Genomic DNA, 19,511 nt, shown 5'->3' with positions numbered 1-19,511 from the left:
GCTGAGCACGACCAGTGCCTCCGGGCACGAGTAATTCCCATGCGAGGAGCAGAAAGGAGCTGAGCATCACCCAGGCCTATCACCCCGACATGAAAACGAGATGAAATTTAATTACTGGCTTTCTCCTTGAGTTCACAGCTGTGAATCCCCTCTCTGCCTGCCATCGTTCCCCTGGGGTTTCTGATCTTTCCTCCTTGTGATGGACATGCACAGGGAGGCTGGAGAGCCATGGGCTGCATCGCTGCTCCCACCCCTCACCTAAAAGCAACTGCAGCATCTCACGACCGCTGCTGGACATGGGGGATGCTACGGGCATGGCCCTGGCTCTAGTCCCCCTACCAGTAGGGTCTGCATGGCCAGGGACAACCTCACTGGGGCACCAGGCTGAAAGCAGGGGACCATCAGCAGGTTCCAGCATGGGGAGAGCCAGAAGCATGTTCCTCCCCTCCTTCCTATTCTGCATGGCTGTCCCACCCCACAAGGACAGCCCGTCACAGATGTTTGAAGAAAACCTTTGGAAGAACATACCTGTGTGCCTCCAAGTCCAGGTGCGGTTCGGTGCCCGGCTGCTCACCTAAATTCTGCCAAATTATTCATGCTGGATAAGTAGATGTTAATGACTCGGCTTAAGTTACTTTAGACTGACACAAAAAATTTGGTCAGATAGTTTTCCACCCACCTGAAATGTGCTCTGAACGTTCGTGAAAGATTCTTCTGTCACATAAGTGAAAGCAATCAGGCATCTGTGGGTGCTAACGAAGCAGCTGTGCCAGGGCTTAACCGAGCCACCCAGGGCTCACCTCCCCTCGCTGCTGGTGAGCTTTCTGCTTCCCTTCTTTGTGGTGGGTCTCTTTTTCTTCAGCCCCATTTGGTCTGTGGTTGATCATCATGGGGTAGGCAAGAAAACGAAGGGCAAAAGCTGCCTTTGCCAGGCTGGTTCTGAGCACCCTTCATCATTTCTGCCATTTGCTCACTACACCCCAGCTTTGCAGTTTTAGTCAAACTTCCCTGAGGAGCATGTTCTTCCCTCTTCTGACCCCTTTTCTACAGAGAAAACAGCCTTCCTCTGGTCACACAGTCCCTTTTTTCTGCTCTCCCACGAGTAGTTTTTTTGGTCTGCATTTTCAGGTGATGTTGTTTTTAGCACAGATCATCTCAGACCAAAGGTGGCCAAGAAAACACAGGGTTTCAGGAAAAAGGTCCTACTGTAAAAGCGGCTGCTCTGTGCCTCCAAACTCTGCATGAGGGAAACCTTAGAAAGCCCATCTGCCTTAACGGTTCACAGATCACCCAGCCCTTGTTAATGCAGGGCTCCTTAATTAGCGTGGCTTTTGCTGTAGGCTGCCAAGCAGGATGCCACCCAGAGCACTTATGTTACTGGGAACATCTTGAGCCTGGTGGGACTTCTCCACCAGCTCCCCTTTGTGCTCCCTCAAGTGCTCACTGGGCAGGAGGACTCACTCCCAGCCCTCAGGTGGGAGCCCCCTGTGAGAAGGATAAAAAGACTCCTCCTTTGACTTGCAACAGCACCTCCAGAGCTCTTTGATAAAGTCTGCCCAAGGTTTACTGAGCAGGAGAACACAGGAATCACTGGTGTCCACCTCTGCAGTTACTTCACCAGGGAATGCAAGTGATGTATCTCAACACCTCACCCATTTGAGCCAAGTTCTTTTAAAGTAAAATCCCACCAGTCGGGAATATTTGGCTTGGCAGGATCCCTGCTGCAAGCTGTGGCTCTGAGAAAGGCAGGACACACCACTGCATTCCTGCTTGAGACCAGCTCAGGAGAACACCCGGGACACGTGCCTCGTGGGGGCCAAATGGCATTTACTGGCATCCTCCTCTGGATCTGGAGGCTTGTCAAGCTGGCGGCCCATGTGCTTTGCATGCCTTTGTACAGCTTTGCATCCCAGCTGGAGATGTTCCTCCTGGAGGCAGCTGAGGTGAGGACCGTCTGAACCCCAGCATCTTAATATGCTGCCAGCCCCTCTGCAAATTGTGGCTGAGGCACCAGGAGATGAGATGAGGAGAGGTAGGAGCCAGCCTTGTTCTGACCACCTAGGTGTTGGTTTTCAACCCCACACTTCTCTCCTTGCATGGGTTATGTTCTTCCTGCCAGCTCAGCCCCACAGATGTCTGCTTTTTTAGCACAGTGTGGAAAACAAGAATCCCAAGTACTTTGAGGGGAACACGGTTTATCATCGCTCCTTGTGCATCGGCCAAAAGGGAGGCGAGACCAGACAACACAAACGCTCTGAGGCAAGGAGCAGAGCGGGGTGGAAACCTCTTGTTCACAGGGAGCTCCTGGTTCAGGTGTAAGAGCCTGCTTTGCATGGGAGTGGTTACCCCCAGGGACTTCTCCAGAAGAGCAGACCCTTGAGGTAGGGCCAAACCCACCCACGCCTTACCTACTGCAGCATGCCCAGTCCTCAGACACCTGAGAATGAGAAGTTCTGGATGGTTACAGCCCCCAAAACCCGGAATCACTCCAAGGTGAGGGAAGGCACGCTCTGAATTCCCATCCCTACGGTATGGAAGAGGCTGCTCTCCCAACACACACACACCTCTGGGGCTCTCCTTCAAGCACAGTCCTCCTGCAGAGCACCAGTAGCCCTGGGCAAGCTGCTGGGCTCTCAGCCCAGGTCCTAGGACATGCCTCACCCATGGGAGGGCTGGGTTCCTCCTGAGCCCACAGCACACCCACCTGCACCATCCACCTCTGGTTTTACCAGGGCTCGGTGCAGGCAGAGACATAAAAATCTCTGACTCCTCAGAGATGTTCAGTAAAGCTGGTTCTTCTCAGAGCAGCAGCAAATTAATCTCACTGTGAAATTGGGGTGTATTATTTCAAACATCCAGGAAAACAGAGGCTCCACACACCCAAGGAGATTCATGGAAAAGACTTCACTGGAAACTACACACACCAAATAACCTCTATGGATGCTATGGTTTTGCATTCACTGATGACTGACTGGTTCTTCTGGGCCTTGATTCCAAAGACCTTCTTTATCCACACCTATTGTATTGTGTTAATGGCAGAGGAACAGCTGGGGATGCAGGACTGCACCCAACAGCATCGCGTGTGGGTATTCGTCACACCAGGAAAGAGCTACAGCAGTACAAGCACCTATAAAGCCCCAGAGAGTTTGGACAAGTATAATAGCTTTAATTAGAAGAGAAAATCATCGCATCCTTCACTCTAATAATTATTTTAAAGAACAGACCAAGTGTAAGGGCATGAACAGACTTAACGAGTAGTAATTACTAGGCTTAAAGAATGACTGCTCCTCAATGAAGCTTCAGGAATGGGAGCTCCTTGGGCATGGTTTATGAGATCTCTGCCTCCTCCCTGTCGGACAAACCCTGCCTGGGATTTGACCTTTCTGAGGAAGATTAAACCTTCACAACAAGTACCAGCTGATGTCCCCCCGGTCAGGGCAGGCCAATTGTCTCCAGCAGCTTCTGTTTAAGCTGTTCCTACCCCATTTCCCACACCAAGGTCACGAGGATGACAGCATCTGCTTTGAAAAGTCCCACCTTCCCCTGCCAGACGTGCCCCTCCACCGGACCCCACAGTCAGCACCCACATCCCAGTCCCCATCCCCAGGGATGCCCCAAGGGTGGGCAGGGGGCTGGGGGTCCCACTCGCCTGGCTGCCCGACAGCCAGACCTGATGGCAGGAGGGAAGAGGAATCAAAACTCATCGAGCCTCGTCACCTCTGGCTCCGAAATTTATTTAACACACAGCATTCGAGAGCACCAGGCCTGGGAGGAATGTGGGGCACACACACACACCCCTTGTTTAACAAAGAAGGCAGGAGCTTCAGCTACTGCTTTATTTGAGTACAGACATCACCCCAAAAAAACAACAACAGGAACAACTCTACTTCAGAATTACAGTGGTAACAACACAGAATTTACAAAAATATAAATAACCTATTCGTAACCTTAAAGAAAAATAACATCCAACATAAAAAATATCATGTAGTCCCCTAGGTAAACCATGGCTACAGAAATGTATCTTTTTTTTAAAAAAAAAAAAAGCACCAGTCTGCATTATTAAGTAATCCAAAACACATAGGGAATTTCCCCCTAATACTTGCAGACTTTTCTGAGAAATGTGCCCAGATCATTAAAACCAAGCCTTCTTCAGTATTGCTTGCTTCTCTAAGAGCATATTGAAGGTACAATTCTTAGAAGCACCCTGTTCAAGAAAAGCACCCAAGGATGTACTAATTGTTCATTTTAATAGGACTTAAGTACGTGCCTATTTTTAAATCTATGCTTTAAGAGCTTTCCAGAACAGGGCTGGACTTAAACTTATCATACAAATTCCTCTGCAAATCAGACTTCCAGACAAGAGCGGTGTCAAAAAACAACCGCTTGTAAAAAAGTAATCCCACTGCACAAGAGTATTTCCATTGTTCAGCCCCAGCTAAAGTTTGCACAGATGCTGAATTATTTGATTTCTTTCAAACCCTTTTTTTTTGTTTTGTTTTGTTTTTTGAGCCGTGCCAGCTTGGCACGATCCTTTTTTTTTTGTTTTGTTTTGTTTTTTTGAGCCGTGCCAGCTTGGCACGAACAGCTTCCTGACGCTGCGACACGAGATCCAGCGCTACGGGAATTTCCTTCCCTTACATTCCATGTATTGTGCTGAAAATACTATTAAAAGGCAAAAAGTCAAGTATCGAGTCCATTGGTTCCCAGCTAAAGGAATTCACCGGCCAGGGAACTGCCGTTCTTGCCGATGTCCAAACCACAGTGTTATGCCCCGTTTTTCAGGCTCTTGTGGTTCCCTGTCTTCCCAAGGGTTTCAGCCGGGCTCGTGGCAATCTGGCCACAGGGGTGAGTTAAAAGGCCACTCGTAGATATTTTGGCCCGTGTAAACACAGCTGACATTGTCACCACAGCTGGAAAGAGGGTGCCCGCTGTGGACACCAGTGAGAGTGGGGAGCACCCCTTGGGTGGGAGTTTTGGGGAGGGTGGGGGGTATCTCCATGGCTGAAAAACCTCATCCTGCAAGGTCAAGCCTCCGACCGTGGTGAGTCGCACCGAGGCCACGTATGAGGCTGTGGGTGGGACTGAGAAGAGTTAAAAAAAAAGAGTAAAAAAACTTAAAACGTGGCTAAAACCACCCCTGCCAGCTCCTGCTCGCCCAGTGCTGCAGGCAGTGTGCCCAGTGGCATGGCTGGGGCTTGGGGGGCAGCCCCCGGCGGGGCAGGAGCTGTGGCATGGCAAACACACACCACACACATGGCATGGCACCAACTCACCCTACACATTGTATATGGCATGGCACAAACCCACCCTACACGTTGCATATGGCATGGCACAAACCCACCCTACCTGCCACCTCCTCGGCCACGAGGCAGAGGTTAAGTTTTGATCATGAAAAACATTGCTGAAAAACAGCTAAAAAAAAATAATAGTTTACCTTAAAAACTGTGAAGTGAAAAGGGTTGGCTTTTTTAAAGAAGAGAGTAAAAACAAAAAAAAATAAAGAATAATCCATCCAACAGGTCCTGAGGGACAAACGCAAGGACCTGCAGTACACACTGATGATGTCCTCATTATTCACTGGTTTTAATTCAATGGCCCATCCCTTGCTCCCAACACTGCTGTGGGACAGGACAAGGCTGGCACTGCCATCCTGCCCACCTGCCACAGCTCTGGACCCCCCGAGGGACCACGGGTGGCACTGGTGACACCCCAGGGACACACAGGACAAGCCACCCAGACCGGTTCCAACTTCAAAGCCAGAGCTGGTGAGTCTGCTCTTACACAGACAGCTGGAGAGGAATTTATCTTAATTCCCGCTGGAAGTGACTAAGTGTGTCCACAGAGGGATTAAATATTTATTCGATTTTGTTAAGTGATTAATCCAAACACTCTCTCTCCCTGCTGCAGACAAACCTCAAACAAAAAAAAAAAACAAACAAAAAACCAAACCCAAAACAAAAAGCCCTGACCCCAGGCAGCATTTGCTTTAACAATACTTTTCCCGACCGCTCTGTAACCGACCGAGCATGTAACGAGAGTCTGACTAACCCCAGCCTAAAAACGGGCACAAGGTTTATGACTTCTGGTTCTTGAGGAGCAAAGAGCAATAAAAACGACCTTGACTTTGGAAGAAACAAAGAGCGGGGAAGAGAGAGAGAGAGAGAGAAAGTGTCAGATCCAGCTGAAACTGCCCCGTGCCTCCCCTTATCTCACCACATCCTGAGCGCGTTCAAGTCTTAACGGTGTTTAAAAGGGAAAAGAAAAAAAAACAACCAAAAACCAAGGGAACAGCAGCTATTAATACCCGTGTTTGGGCAGATCTGAGGAAAGGGCTGCCTTCCCAGAAGGTCGCCCACTTTTTCCAAGTAGTGTGGTCAGATAAAAGGCAAAACTTGCGAGCTCAGCCGGGGATGCCCGGCGGGTGGCCGGCAGGGTAACAGTGCCACTTGCTGGTGGCCAGCGTGGCCGAGGACCCCGGGGACAAGGGTGGAGGAAGCAGAAAGGGCTCACCAGACCCAACCACCACCAGCCGCGGCAGGAACGAAGCAACAAAGCTCTGGAGCGAGTGCCACCAGCTTGTCCCCCCCATGCTGCCACCTTGGGGGTCCCGGGACAAGCCGGGGTGACACTTATGGGATGGAAGCAGTCACAGGGAGGCATGGATTGCCACCCCCATCCCCCTGCCGCCGGCTGCTCTGGCCATGACCTCAGCAGGAACGGCATCCGCGGCCCCACGCTGGCTCCGCCGCCGCCGCCTTGGCCCCACGCCGGGGCAGCTCCCGCATGCCTGGCCGCCCCCGCGCCGCCTCGCCCCCGACAGACACGCAGGACGGACGGCACAGGGGCCAGCAGGAGCAGCTCAGGGCTCAGCTCTGGCACCGGTATCCCCCAACACCCCCCCACTTCCCTGTCTGTGGGGAAAATCCCCCGCCATGCCCCAAAGGCTGGGGGTAGATTCAGGAGAACAGCCCGGATGCCCATAGACACCAGCCCCGGGGGAAAATACCCCAAAATCGAGGGCAGCCGGAGTAGGTGGGACTGTTTCAAGCTCTGACAAATCCTCCAGGAAGAAATGAGAAGCAGGAGGGTGCTCCCCTCCCTAGCAGCTACTCCCAGAAATGAGAAAATTAGGTCATTTTTAGGCAGGGAAAAAAAAAAAGAAAAAAAAAAAAAAGGAAAGAAAAAGGTTATTTTAAAACCAGCTCTGTTGTGACTGGCAAAGGGACGTCACTGCTGACTGTGACGCAGCCATGGTCATGGTTTCAACCTCCAGCGGCCACTTGCTGTTGGCACAGCACTGCCTGCTCCCCAGGGCATGGTAAAGCATCCCTGCCTCTGCCACTCCGTGTCACCACAGGGTGGGTTGCAAAGCCTTGGTGCTTGGAGGTGGTGGTCACCAGGTGGCCACGGGGCTAGGATGTGTGGCAGAAAAAAAAAAAAAAGGAAAGAAAAAGGTTATTTTAAAACCAGCTCTGTTGTGACTGGCAAAGGGACGTCACTGCTGACTGTGACGCAGCCATGGTCATGGTTTCAACCTCCAGCGGCCACTTGCTGTTGGCACAGCACTGCCTGCTCCCCAGGGCATGGTAAAGCATCCCTGCCTCTGCCACTCCGTGTCACCACAGGGTGGGTTGCAAAGCCTTGGTGCTTGGAGGTGGTGGTCACCAGGTGGCCACGGGGCTAGGAGCCGAGGGAGTGAGCCAGCACCCACCCCAGGCTGGTGGCCACAGCACGGGGCTGTGCCAAGGACATACATCAATCAACTCATCTTGGGGATCAGTTTGAGATTCCTGCAAGAAACCTGCACAGAAAGGACATGAAGGGGAAGGTGCCGGGGTGGCAGAGGGAGACCGAAGGCTGGAGCCCAGCGCAGCAGCCATGGCTAGGAACTCTGCTGAGGGCCATCTCCTCTGCCGAGGACCATCTCCGGCCCAGAGGGAGAAGAAGAACAAGCAAAAAAATAAACTGGGAAATTGGTCATTTCCCAACCTGGGAGAGCAAAGCATGGGCCAAAGGACGGGAGAGCTGGAATGGGAGAGAGGCGATGGCTGGGCCCATAGGAGAGTGGCTGCCCATGGAGACACAGCCCCATGGTTGAGGGATCCTATGGGGCCAGAACGGGGCTCACCACAGAGCGAGAGCACCACAGCATGGGTGGCAGTGTCCGATGGCACCCTGATGGCACAGCCAGGGAAAAAAAAACCTCCAGAGGGGCCCAAGCGAACGCTCCCGCATGGAGAGATGCTCCCCCTCACGTCCTTCCCTCCATGCAATGACCATCTCCACACACTCCCCACGTGCACACCGGAGAGTGTGACCGCAGGGCCACCAGATCCTCTCCCATACCAGTACACACGGTGCCTGGAGCTTCCTCCGGCCCTTCCCCGTCCTCTCTAGCGCTGGTGGCCCTGAGCCTGGCTGAGGGCAAAGTGGTCGCAGAGCAGGAGCAAGGCATCGAACCGCTGGAGCCGCTGCAGAACCTGGGCCAGGACCGGGATGGTGACCGTGTCTCCCGAGTAGGTGAGGTGAGCCACGAGCTGCTCAAATCCCGAAATTCGTCCCAGCAACTGGGGGGTGACCCCCAGCTCCAGTGCCACGTGGCTGAAGTTCTTCGCGCCGTTCAAGGAAGGGTCCAGCAAGAAGGCAAGGGACTGCACCAAGGAATGGGGCAGCTCTGCTACCGGGAGACCTGGGGGCAGAAACACAGCAAAGCAGGGTTAGAAACCAACCCATCCAGCCAGGATCAGGATAAACGGAGCAGCCAGACTCCATCCCGTGTCCCAGCTGAGCAGGTGAAATGCCACCCTGGCAGGGCAGGTATCTCCTCCAAAAATCACTTTCACAGCACAGCAAATGGAGCTGGCTCAGGCTGGTAACTGGTGACAACTGGGCATCCATCTGCCACCCACCCGCACACCATTCAAGGCACCATCACAGAAAATCTACCCTGTGAACTAGCACCAAAGGCCACGAAAGTCAGGTAAGTCCCTGTGATGACTGGCACCTCCACAGAGCCGTGGTGGGCTTCTGGAGGAGCTCCCCTCCAAGAATCTGCCTCTCTCCGCTACCCCTATACTTGGAGAACAAAGATGAGGCTGGAAAGACACTTACCCTTTGCCGTGCTGCTGACCTGAGTCACGAGGCTCTGGGCATCATCCACCTGGCAAGACAAAAGAGTCCAAGGTTGGTGTCAGTCGGGTGAGAACAGCAACGCCTGCCAGTGCTTCCAAGGCTGTCAGAGGCTCAGAGGAACGGTGCTTCTCCTTCCAGCACTACCATCCCACGGAGCCAAAGACCTCCTCGGGATGCTCCAGGCATCCTCCCAGCAAACTGCTTCCATAAACGGTCACCTGGAGCTAAGCTGTTAAACACATCTCTCTGCCAGACATTTTCTGGGCCTCAGTGATGTTAGTCACTGGGTTCATTAAGAGCTCACCAGAGGGGGAGGAGGAACCAGCTCCCCTCACTGCCAAGTCAGCTTTCTGGAGAGCAAGAGGACACGAACCACTCGAGAGCACACCAGTTAAAGATATGCTTATTCAATAAATTGACTGGTCTTTTGGGTGTTTGAAACCACTCCAGCAGGTCATGTCTCCATGGCTGATGGCCTGTTGAGTGACACATCACTAAACATCTAGCAAACCATTTTTAGTAATTACCAGTTAGTCCCAGATATTAATGAACCTTAGCCTGCACCCCTAACCCATCAGCCAGCCTGGTACCCTGTGCCTGGATGCCCGCTGGCAATTCAGAGGAGCAATGAGGCCGGAGAAACCTACCAGCTGCTCCCCGCTTTCGGCGGTGGGATTTGGGAAGGTGGAGGGCAGGCGCCGGGTCCCCTCCTGCCCTGTGCCACCGCTCTCTGCTGGCATCCTCTGCGCCGCTCGGGTCGCCGTGTCCTCCGGCCGCTCGCCCCCCACAAACTCCGTCTGGCTGGAGAACTTCTGGAGGTCCAGCTCGGTGCACTCCACCGGGGCGTGCGGCCACTTGTGCTGCATCTCAGAGGCGCAGGAGGAGACGGGGGCCAGGGGCTCCGCCGTGCCCGGTTGGCCCTGCCTGGGGTCTGGGGGTGGCAGGACCCCGGCCAGGCGGTCCCCACAGCCCGAGGCTCGGATGAGGGGCTGGCTTTCCAGGAGGCTTCTGCCCAGCTGGGCTTTGGAGGTAGCGTTGACCCCGACGGCCGGTGACAAATCCGTCTCTGGCTGGAGAGAGGGGAGCTGGAGACCCACGGCTTCCCCGTCTGAAATGAACTGCACCGCTTCCATGGGGCCTGGGGACAGAACCCAACACGGCTCAGTGAAGCCCAGGATCTGCCCTGGCCCCACCATCAAACCCACCAACCCAAGGCCTGCCGGCAGAGTGGGGGACACCCTGCCAGAGACCTGACCCCTGTCCCCTGCACCACCCCCGAGCAAAGCCACTTTGTGCCTTCCTGCAAAGTTTTTGAGTGGGGTCAATCCTTCCCCGAGTCACAGGGAGGGCAGGAGGGGGCCGGGGGGTGGAATCAGGAGCCACGCAAACATTTCTGGTACAAGGTCTGCAAGCATTTGTTAGGAGAGGTCCCAAATTTCACATTGGTGGGACTTGGTCACCATCCAGCTCCATCCTTCCTGCCTAAAGGGATCTCAGTAGGTCCTAGATGGTGGTAGTAGGTCCTAGGTCCATGCAAGCTGGAGCCCAGCACCCCCCTCCCACTCCCCCCCAGAGAAAGGGGTGGCAGGAGCAGGTACCTTCTGCCTGCCTGTAGCACGGGCTCAGGTTCTTCACACCCAGGCAGCAGGGACCAGACATCTGCTCCTCACACAGGAATCTGCCAGGCGCCGCCGCAGTCGGGAACATTGCTCGCTGGCCCGAGAAGTTCTGAGTCCTCAGGAAGACTTGGGAGGACAGAAGAGAACCAGTGTGAGCAAAGGCTTGGCTTGCTTCCCCAGCGTGTCCTCAGCCACGCGGTATGTCTGCCGGCGAGGAGCAGGGAGCCAGCAGCTCCCTGGCACGCTGCTGGATGCCAACGTGCCCCAACCCCAGCCATCAAACCTCCTGCCCTCTTCCCTCCCCAGTCCTCCAGGGTCCTGCCCTGCAAAGAGCCGCTCAACCTCAGCCTGACCCCTGAGAAACCTCAGGATGAGAAGATCACCAGTTCTGCCTGGGCAAACGGCATTCTCCTCCTACTAATTATGGTACTAAGGAGGAGGGAGGCTCCTCCATGTCTTTGAGCAGGCAAAGCACAGGAGAGATCCTGCAGATGTTAAAATCAGGATGAGGTGTTTCTTCTATATGCACAGAGGAAGGTTTGGGTCACCGTATGGAGGAGCAACGCTAAGGGCAACGCTCAACACAGTGAGGAGGGGACCATGGGCATGTGTGAACAGCAAAAGGGAGAAGGAAGAGAAGCTCTGCAGGCATCGACTCACCTCGCTGGCACTGGCTCTTCCAAAACCGCTTGCAGTAGATGATGGAGAGGGCCAGAAGCACCAGTACGATGATGACCAGGGCACTGCTGGTCAGTGCAAGAAGGGCTGTGTCCTGAGGCGGTACGGTGGGGACGGCAACCTTCACCAGGTTTGTTCTGGACCGACCTGCAGACACACCAGCCACAAAATGTTGGAGCCCAACCCCGAGGCTTGGACCACCCCCTCCCTGCCCATCCCTCTTCATGTGTAATGACCATGCCTTCTCCAGTAGGTCTGTGGCAACAGTGGCTCGTGTTGTGGCCAGCGGAGTAGGATCAGTGAAAGGATGGTGCACATCTGAGTGCACGCCTTTGACATGGTCACAGTGACTTCCCACGTACCACAGACCTGCTCCACCACGTCCTCCCCACCCGCCCTGCCCCAGAGACACCTCGATTCCCCACTGGCGAGGGACGGCACGTACACTGAGGCTCGGAGGAGGGTGTCTGCTTGGTGCAAGGGATGCACTCCCAGTCCAGCTGCCCGCTGATCCGCGCCTTGCGGTAAAACCTGCAGACAGAGCAGAGGGTCTCAGCGGCGCACAGCCCCACAGCAAGCCCCCGAGACATGGATGGTTTGTCCACCCCGTGGCAGCGGGGGAAAGCCAAACCCCTGTCCCGAGACACCCCACGGCAGCAGGTCTCTCCATCACCAGCTGAAGTCCTACCCACAGCTACTTTTTCACATCTCTCCCCACTTTGGCCAAGGTCAAATTGCCTCCCTCCCTCCCCACGTCTGCTAAATTGGGCAATAGGGATCCATAGCTCCATGAAGCTACAGAAACAGCCCAGCCTACAAATGCACCTGGGAAGAGGCTCATAAGCCAACACCTCGACTCGTTCCTCTGTCCCAAGTCTTACTGGTCGCCAGCACATGGTCTGCAGCCTGTGGGGACCACCAGTTGTAGTGGCCTACAGCCACTCATTTTCCAGGGCTTAGCCAGCCTGGTGTCCACAAGAACAACTCAGGCCTGGAAGGAGTTTTCTTCCACTGCTTGTTCATGAGAGCTTTCAGGTTCCCTTCTTTAGAGCTACAAGGGGGCCATCAGGTGGGTGTGATTCACGTGTCATTATCAGTGTCCTCCTCTTATGTCCCATATTCTGGGTGGCCTCAGATAAAGACCCCCTGTCCATCCCATCCCTGCATGCTCCCAGGTATGATGACCACAGTTCTGCTCAATCCAGGATCCAGCCCCACTCACCCCGGCAGACACTCCCCACAGACCGCGTTGGTGGTCGCCGTGCAGTTGGACTTCTGGATGCGGTTGATGAGGGTGCAGGACAGGCAGGGCTTGCAGCCATGATGCCCCCAGCTGTCCTTAAACTTCCTGGGAGGGCAGGCCACGCACTGCGCGTCCCCCCCGCTGCCATCACCACAGTCCTGCAAGACACGAGGTCGGGTGGGTGCACAGCTACGGTGAGGAGCCACTTCAGGTCCAAAAGTGGTACCGCAGGGAACTGGGTCCCTTCTTTGGGACAAAGAGTGGAGGAGTTACCACTCACAGGTCCTCAGAATCCAACCAAGAGCAGACACCACCACAGCAGCTCCAATGGAGACACACTGGGAAGCTGTTTGCTGCCTAGCTGAGGCCCACCAGCTGTGTTTAGGGAGGTGGAAAGCTCCAGCAGCAACGTGGCCCAGGAGGAGCCACAGGTAGCGACAACCTGCAGGGTGCCTGGGTGGGAAGCACCCACCACTTCCCACCACCAAGGCTGGCCCACATCCCTCTGCAGCCACATCCTGCTTACGCCTATCCAATGTGCAGCCCAGTGGAGCAGTGCAGCTTCACCTGGTGCTTCAGACCAGGAGGAGATTCAGATTTCCATCAGCAAAAAGGAAAGAGGGCACCCTGAGCTGCAACCTGAAATCCCTTCCCACCCGCTACTCCTCTCCAAGGTGAGAAAAACTCTTCTTGGTCCCTTCCCACCGAGCCCCAGCTCTTCCCAAGATGCTGGGACCTAAGTTTATCCTTCCAAAGGAAGGCTGGCAGAGGATTCCTCTACCACTGTAAAAGCCTCGTGATGATTCCCGGCCCTTCCAGAGCAGCTGATTTACCTTGGAAAGCTCTTGTCCGGGCATGCAGTTTCTGCAGGGGACACATTTCCCGTGCTCATCCCGGTACTCGCTCTCCTGGCAGTTCATCTGGGCTGGAGAGGGGCCGGGAGCCTGAGGAGGAGAGGGAAGAGAAGGCAGAGAAGTCACAACCAGCCCCAACACTTTTTAAGATGAGCAGCGTGCCCTTTGCTGGGCAGAAGTTTCTACTCTGGCCAGGATGGCCATCTGCATTTCTCCTGCATCACGGATGTCACTGCGGCAGGAGGAGGCTGCTCCAGCAGCTCAGGAACCTGGTTCTGCTGCCACATCCCAACCTTTGCGCACCTGGTGCTTCAGACCAGGAGGAGATTCAGATTTCCATCAGCAAAAAGGAAAGAGGGCACCCTGAGCTGCAACCTGAAATCCCTTCCCACCCGCTACTCCTCTCCAAGGTGAGAAAAACTCTTCTTGGTCCCTTCCCACCGAGCCCCAGCTCTTCCCAAGATGCTGGGACCTAAGTTTATCCTTCCAAAGGAAGGCTGGCAGAGGATTCCTCTACCACTGTAAAAGCCTCGTGATGATTCCCGGCCCTTCCAGAGCAGCTGATTTACCTTGGAAAGCTCTTGTCCGGGCATGCAGTTTCTGCAGGGGACACATTTCCCGTGCTCATCCCGGTACTCGCTCTCCTGGCAGTTCATCTGGGCTGGAGAGGGGCCGGGAGCCTGAGGAGGAGAGGGAAGAGAAGGCAGAGAAGTCACAACCAGCCCCAACACTTTTTAAGATGAGCAGCGTGCCCTTTGCTGGGCAGAAGTTTCTACTCTGGCCAGGATGGCCATCTGCATTTCTCCTGCATCACGGATGTCACTGCGGCAGGGGGAGGCTGCTCCAGCAGCTCAGGAACCTGGTTCTGCTGCCACATCCCAGCCTTCACGATGGAGCGAGTGAAATCTCATTTCCAGGATTGAGGTAGACCCACCCTTCACTCAGGCCACCAATTTGCAGGAGGTCAGTGGACTTTGCCAGCCCTGGCTGTAGGTCTGGGCATCCCAGACTGTTAGTTGAGAGCAGTACCAGCAAAGTCCCAGTTTTGGGGCCCAGCAGCCCAGCTCTGGATGATATTGGCCTGATATGACCGAAAGCTGGTGCCTGGCAGAAGAGGACACCCACCTGCAGCCCTGCTGTGCCAGCCTGGAGCTGTGCAGGTTGCCCAGGCTCTTGCTCCACACACGTTCCAGCTCAGTGTGGGCTGAAGACCAGCAGTAAAGAACCCACCTCCCTCAAAAACACCACCCAGAGCTTTCCTCAGGTGAATTAATGGCTCTACTGAGGTTAATGCCAGAAGTGTCCCAGCCACAGTGGAGCCACAGTCCGCACCTTCATCATGGAACATGGGACCAGCATCTCACCAAGAACAAGCAACTCAGACTGAAGCTACAAAAGTGAGCAATTTATTTGGAGTTTTGTGGCCATCTGTTCATTTCTGCATGTTCTAGGTGGGTTCTTACCCTGATGACAGAAACAGAATAAAATCCATTACCACTACACCAATCTTCATTTTGCTTTCCCCACAACCTTGTGCAGCAAATCAGGAGAGAAAGTGTGTTCAAGCAGCCTTGGGAACAAAACTCTTTAACTTCTAAACACCCACCAGGAACAGGGAACGCCTGAAAACGCTCTTTTGAAGACCACCACCCAGAACCACCTGGGAAAACCTGGCGTTTCAGCCGGAGCCATCCTGCTCCACAGCCTCGGGAGGAGGAGAGGGTCATTGGGGATGTCCCCTGCAAGGTTCTAGTAGAAGAGGGGAGAGGACTTCAGGACCCCCAGGCACCTCCTTTCCCCTCCCATCCCTACCATCCCCGGGCACTGACGGTCCCACAGCAGCATTCCTCCGCAGGCTTTTTCTGAGCTCCTCTGCTTAATCCCCCACCACTCCCTTGGCTGCCTTTTGGAAGCAGACACTTGGACGGGCTCCCCGGGCTCTGAACGACCGAGATTCATTCGAGATGAAGTCTGCCCCGGACGAGCATAGAACGTGAGTCACCCCTCGCCGCAGCTCCCCCGCGCACACGGGAGCCGTGACAAGGAAAATCAGTGCAAGCCAGTGAGGGCCAGGGATGAGAAGCTAAAGGGAGCTAAATTTATCTGGCAAAGATCTCGGGAGGGGCACGATCACCTCCTATAAATAGCGAAAAAAGGTTACTGACACTACCGAATAAATAAAGGAGATTTGTCACCATCTCAGAAGGTGGCGAAGAAGGAGCCCGGTGCCAAAGGTCAGGGAGAAGCACAGGGTTTAGGGTTAGGGTTCAGCTACAGGTTGCAAAAAAAAAAGATAGAGGGGGGTAGGCAGGCTCCAGAGGGGTGACACAGAACCACCTTGGAAGGCTGGGATGCTAATGGCCTGCACCCAACATCTCGGTGAGGTCTGAGCCCACACCCTGGGTCACCCCCACCCGAGGGGTGCCTCTTCCCAGTGCAGTGGGGTCAGCGCTGCTGATGCTCTGGTCCAGAATGAGGAGTCTGATTCAGGCTTTCACTCCTAACAAGAGCCCAAAGATGTATGAAACAGAGCTTCAGGCAACAGAAACGGAGCCAAGACGCCAGAGCCTGGAGAACAAGGGGACCGATTGCATCGGCTCTCCAAAGCACTGTTGTAAAACAAGAAATACTAGTGGGGAAAAAAAAAAAGAGAAAAAGGAAACCCACCAAAAAAAGCCAAACCAGCAATCTTTTTCGCTGCAACCATCCTGCGAACGCAGCATGACTGCTTTCTTTCATACATTTACGGATTTCTCTGCCCTTGGGAAGGGTCCGTGGCTAGGGATGCACCTCCCCAGAAGGGAGCTCAAAGCAGCTTCCCCCGTGGAGGAAGAGGCAGGGGCAGGAGGAATCCCTCGTGCCAGGCTGGCTGCCAGCGTGACGGCACCAGGCAGGGGGGGTGGCAGGGAGACGGCGCACGGCGGGCGCGCCAGCGGAGCTATTAAGCCTTAGAGAACAAGCCTGCTCTTTCTCAAGCCACAACATAAAGATACACGTAGTGAACGCTTTGTTGAGTATCTGGCACGAAATTCAAAGCTGTGAGAGCTGGTGTTTGGTTTTTTTTGGTTTTTGTATTTTTTTTACTTCTTATTTTAACAATACCAGAACCAAGATGTTTAATTTGAGAAAGGAGGATATGTCCAAACCACGTAGCGCTGCCCTGGTAGAGCAGCAATCTCTGATAGTCTAATAAGGCACTAAAACAACTGGTCCTCATTAGCTGAAAGTGGAAAAAATAAAACAACAACAAAAACAAACAACAAAACCCTCCCACCTCTTTGGAAACTGGATGGGAGCTCAAGGTGACTGCCAGAGCAACAGATTTTATTTGCTGAAGAGGAATATAAACATGCCACAGTATCAACACATTTACAACTTGTAAGGGTAGCGGAACATACTGCCATCCTTTTGAGAGGCGTGAAATCTAACTTAAAAACATCATAATTTGTGAAGAGACTCTTTTACTGTCTTAATGGGACAGCCTGCCCGAGCGAGGCGAGCAGAGTGTGCTCCCCCCCTACTGTGTTATTGCTCAAGAAGAGCAAAAACACGAGCTGCTGAATGAGTTTCACTGCGTGAGACAAAAGGCACTTCAGCAAAGCTACAGTGGAAGTTGCAATTCATTCACCTCCCTGACAGTTCTGCAGCTCTGGCATGTTCTTTTCCCAGTGAAAATGTGATTTTCGAAAAAATTAGGCTGGCTGGGAATCTGAGCTATTTAGAAATTTCTTCTGTGTCCACCTAATGGATTACAGAATCACAGAATGGTTGGAAGGGACCTCTGGAGATCATCTAGTCCAACCCCCCTGCCAAAGCAGGTCCAACCAGAGCAGGTTGCACAGGAACGTGGCCAGGTGGGTTTTGAATGTCTCCAGAGATGGAGGCTCCACCACCTCCCTGGGCAGCCTGTTCCAGGGCTCTGCCACCCTCAAAGGAAAGACTACTCTGGCTGTGGTGCAGTCACGGAATCACGGAATTGTCAGTCAGAGATCATCTAGTCCAACCCCCCTGCCAAAGCAGGTCCAACCAGAGCAGGTTGCACAGGAACGTGGCCAGGTGGGTTTTGAATGTCTCCAGAGATGGAGGCTCCACCACCTCCCTGGGCAGCCTGTTCCAGGGCTCTGCCACCATCAAAGTAAAGAAGTTCCTCCTCATGATTCCGGTAGGAAAAAAGAGAGTGAGGAAATCAATCAGTGAAAGGGTATCCAAAAAAATCATCAGTCAAAGTGTCAGCACTTCTGGTTCTTCCCATCTGACCATGGCCCAGCGGGTACTGGGGGGACAGGTGGGACATGGGCTGGGCTGGCCCCTGCCCCAGGTGCAGACCCCATGGGTCACTGCTCACCTGGGACAGAGGGGTGCTGAGACCCACCTTCAGGGGGGCTCTTCCCCGTCACCGCATGAGGCAGTGGGACATCACAGCAGGATTCTGCTCTGCTGCACGAGAGACTGGCACAGCCAGGCAGCCAGACTTGTATATACTGGAACATAAAACTAGAGAGCTGAAAGCCTAAATCAGAACTGCAAGTGAAAAGGAGAGGGAGGGGAGAAAAAAAAATGAAATGTTATCTGGAAAATATTACTGCATGCCTTGTGTATGGCAGTGTCTAGTCCCAGTCTCTTGCTCAGTCATTCCTCTGCTCCTACTCATTAGTCTGTGCTCGTTTGGTCTGGACAGCATCTCTCTGCACCTCCCTACACTACAGACCACGGGAGTGACTCTGCCACCCCTTAAGGATGGCCCTGCAGACAAAGGACTGACTGCTCAGGGAAGCAAAAATAGGTGGAGGGGGGAAAAAAAGGCTGAATCTGATTCTTTCCACGTGGCTCGGAAATCAGCAGGTTTTCCAATAGATTTGGAAATTCTGCTCACAAGACTGTCCACTAATTGTTTACTTTGGAGTGGCTGGAAACTTGTGTTTGCTTTGGGTGAAAGCTGCCCAAGCTCAGGCTGGTGACATCTCCCTTCACTGCACCCCACCAGCCCCCAGGTTGAAACATTCCCTTTTTTACTCACTCTTCTCTACCTGCAGAGGAAGGCACCTGAAACATGACCAAAAACCCCTCCAATCTAGGGCAGAATGTTTTCTGGGCTCTTGGTTTTGCTGCTGTTCCCATTGCAGAGTCCCACAAGGCACCCACCCAGACACAGGTTTATCCCTGCCCAAAAGAAGGGGGCAGGAACCAGGCTACCAACTGCCGTGGACAACCTAAGCTTGAGAAAAGGAGAATCCAGGGTCCTGGAGGACCCTGACATCCCTCTGGTACCTGGATAACTTCAGCCCTAGGGCCCTCAGAGTTCTCTGCTCCTCTCTCTAGGGCTGCAGGGCTCTCTACTTCTGCATTCGCTGCATAAAGGCTTCATAGAGAGTTACAAAGTGGGACTGTAACTACTGAATTTTGTCAAGTCCTGGCTGCCCACCTTGGGCATCCACATTCTGCCTTATTAGATATCTCAAGTACAACTTCCCAAACTATCAATTTTTATTAAACCTTGGATTTCTATCTGGTTTTTGCCCCACATGAACTTCTAAGTAATTGTCACCGTCTTGCTTTGCAGTAATAATTCAGTCTCTTTGGAGTGGCTTGGCTTTTTTTTTCCCAATTCTTAGCACGGTTCTAAATGAACTCACAGGGACCACTCCGAGAAGGGGAAAAACCTCGTGTAGTTTGAATAAGGGCTGGTACGAAGAAAAGAATCAGCGACTGGTACTTACTCAGAACTACTTAAACGTGCCCTTAAACCACCTTCCGATAGCTGAGAGTTTCCGAGGGGGGGGACCCCCCACCGTGCGCCCCGACAGCTGCCCCCCGCCACATCCGCGCATCCCCCCGCGGGGGTGGGCAAGGAGCGAAGCCCCCCGACACCCTATTTTTGACTCAAATAACCCAAGCGGGGCCGGTGGGGGGCGCTGCGGGACCCGGGTGCGGTGGACGATGCGGTGTCCCACGCGTGCGGCCGGTACCACCCACGCGTGTGTGCCA

At 53.8% G+C, this 19,511-nt stretch overlaps 1 protein-coding gene and 1 long non-coding RNA gene across 2 annotated transcripts; both read right to left on the bottom strand.

Moving 5' to 3' along the window:
* Nucleotides 1-3,717: 3,717 nt before the first annotated feature.
* LOC106895746 lies at nucleotides 3,718-7,397 on the bottom strand. The gene is made up of 2 exons (XR_001413496.1): nucleotides 4,584-7,397; nucleotides 3,718-4,530 (listed from the first exon to the last, which is right to left on the bottom strand). It is a non-coding gene; the product is annotated as an uncharacterized LOC106895746 (long non-coding RNA).
* A 51-nt stretch (nucleotides 7,398-7,448) lies between these two features.
* EDA2R (ectodysplasin A2 receptor) lies at nucleotides 7,449-13,630 on the bottom strand. The gene is made up of 8 exons (XM_014955361.1): nucleotides 13,506-13,630; nucleotides 12,652-12,830; nucleotides 11,875-11,960; nucleotides 11,412-11,576; nucleotides 10,731-10,877; nucleotides 9,780-10,270; nucleotides 9,112-9,160; nucleotides 7,449-8,689 (listed from the first exon to the last, which is right to left on the bottom strand). The coding sequence occupies exons 1-8, from the start codon at nucleotides 13,590-13,592 to the stop codon at nucleotides 8,394-8,396; spliced, it is 1,500 nt and encodes a 499-aa protein (XP_014810847.1). The 5' UTR covers nucleotides 13,593-13,630; the 3' UTR covers nucleotides 7,449-8,393.
* Nucleotides 13,631-19,511: the final 5,881 nt, after the last annotated feature.

The sequence above is a fragment of the Calidris pugnax genome, unplaced genomic scaffold, assembly GCF_001431845.1.
Source record: "Calidris pugnax isolate Ruff unplaced genomic scaffold, ASM143184v1 scaffold38, whole genome shotgun sequence".
NCBI classification, from domain to species: Eukaryota; Metazoa; Chordata; class Aves; order Charadriiformes; family Scolopacidae; genus Calidris; species Calidris pugnax.
Note: the sequence above shows the minus strand (reverse complement) of the source record. Positions and strands in the feature narration are given on the sequence as shown.

What these genes read in the sequence shown, in the direction of transcription:
- EDA2R (XM_014955361.1), bottom strand. Translation starts at nt 13,592, where the DNA reads ATGAACTGCCAGGAGAGCGAGTACCGGGATGAGCACGGGAAATGTGTC. An exon ending in ACCCTCCTCCGAGCCTCAGT is followed by an intron (nt 11,577 to 11,874) that starts GTACGTGCCGTC and finishes GTGTGTCTGCAG; the next exon opens with GTCGGTCCAGAACAAACCTG. An exon ending in GAAGAGCCAGTGCCAGCGAG is followed by an intron (nt 10,878 to 11,411) that starts GTGAGTCGATGC and finishes TGTCCTCCCAAG; the next exon opens with TCTTCCTGAGGACTCAGAAC.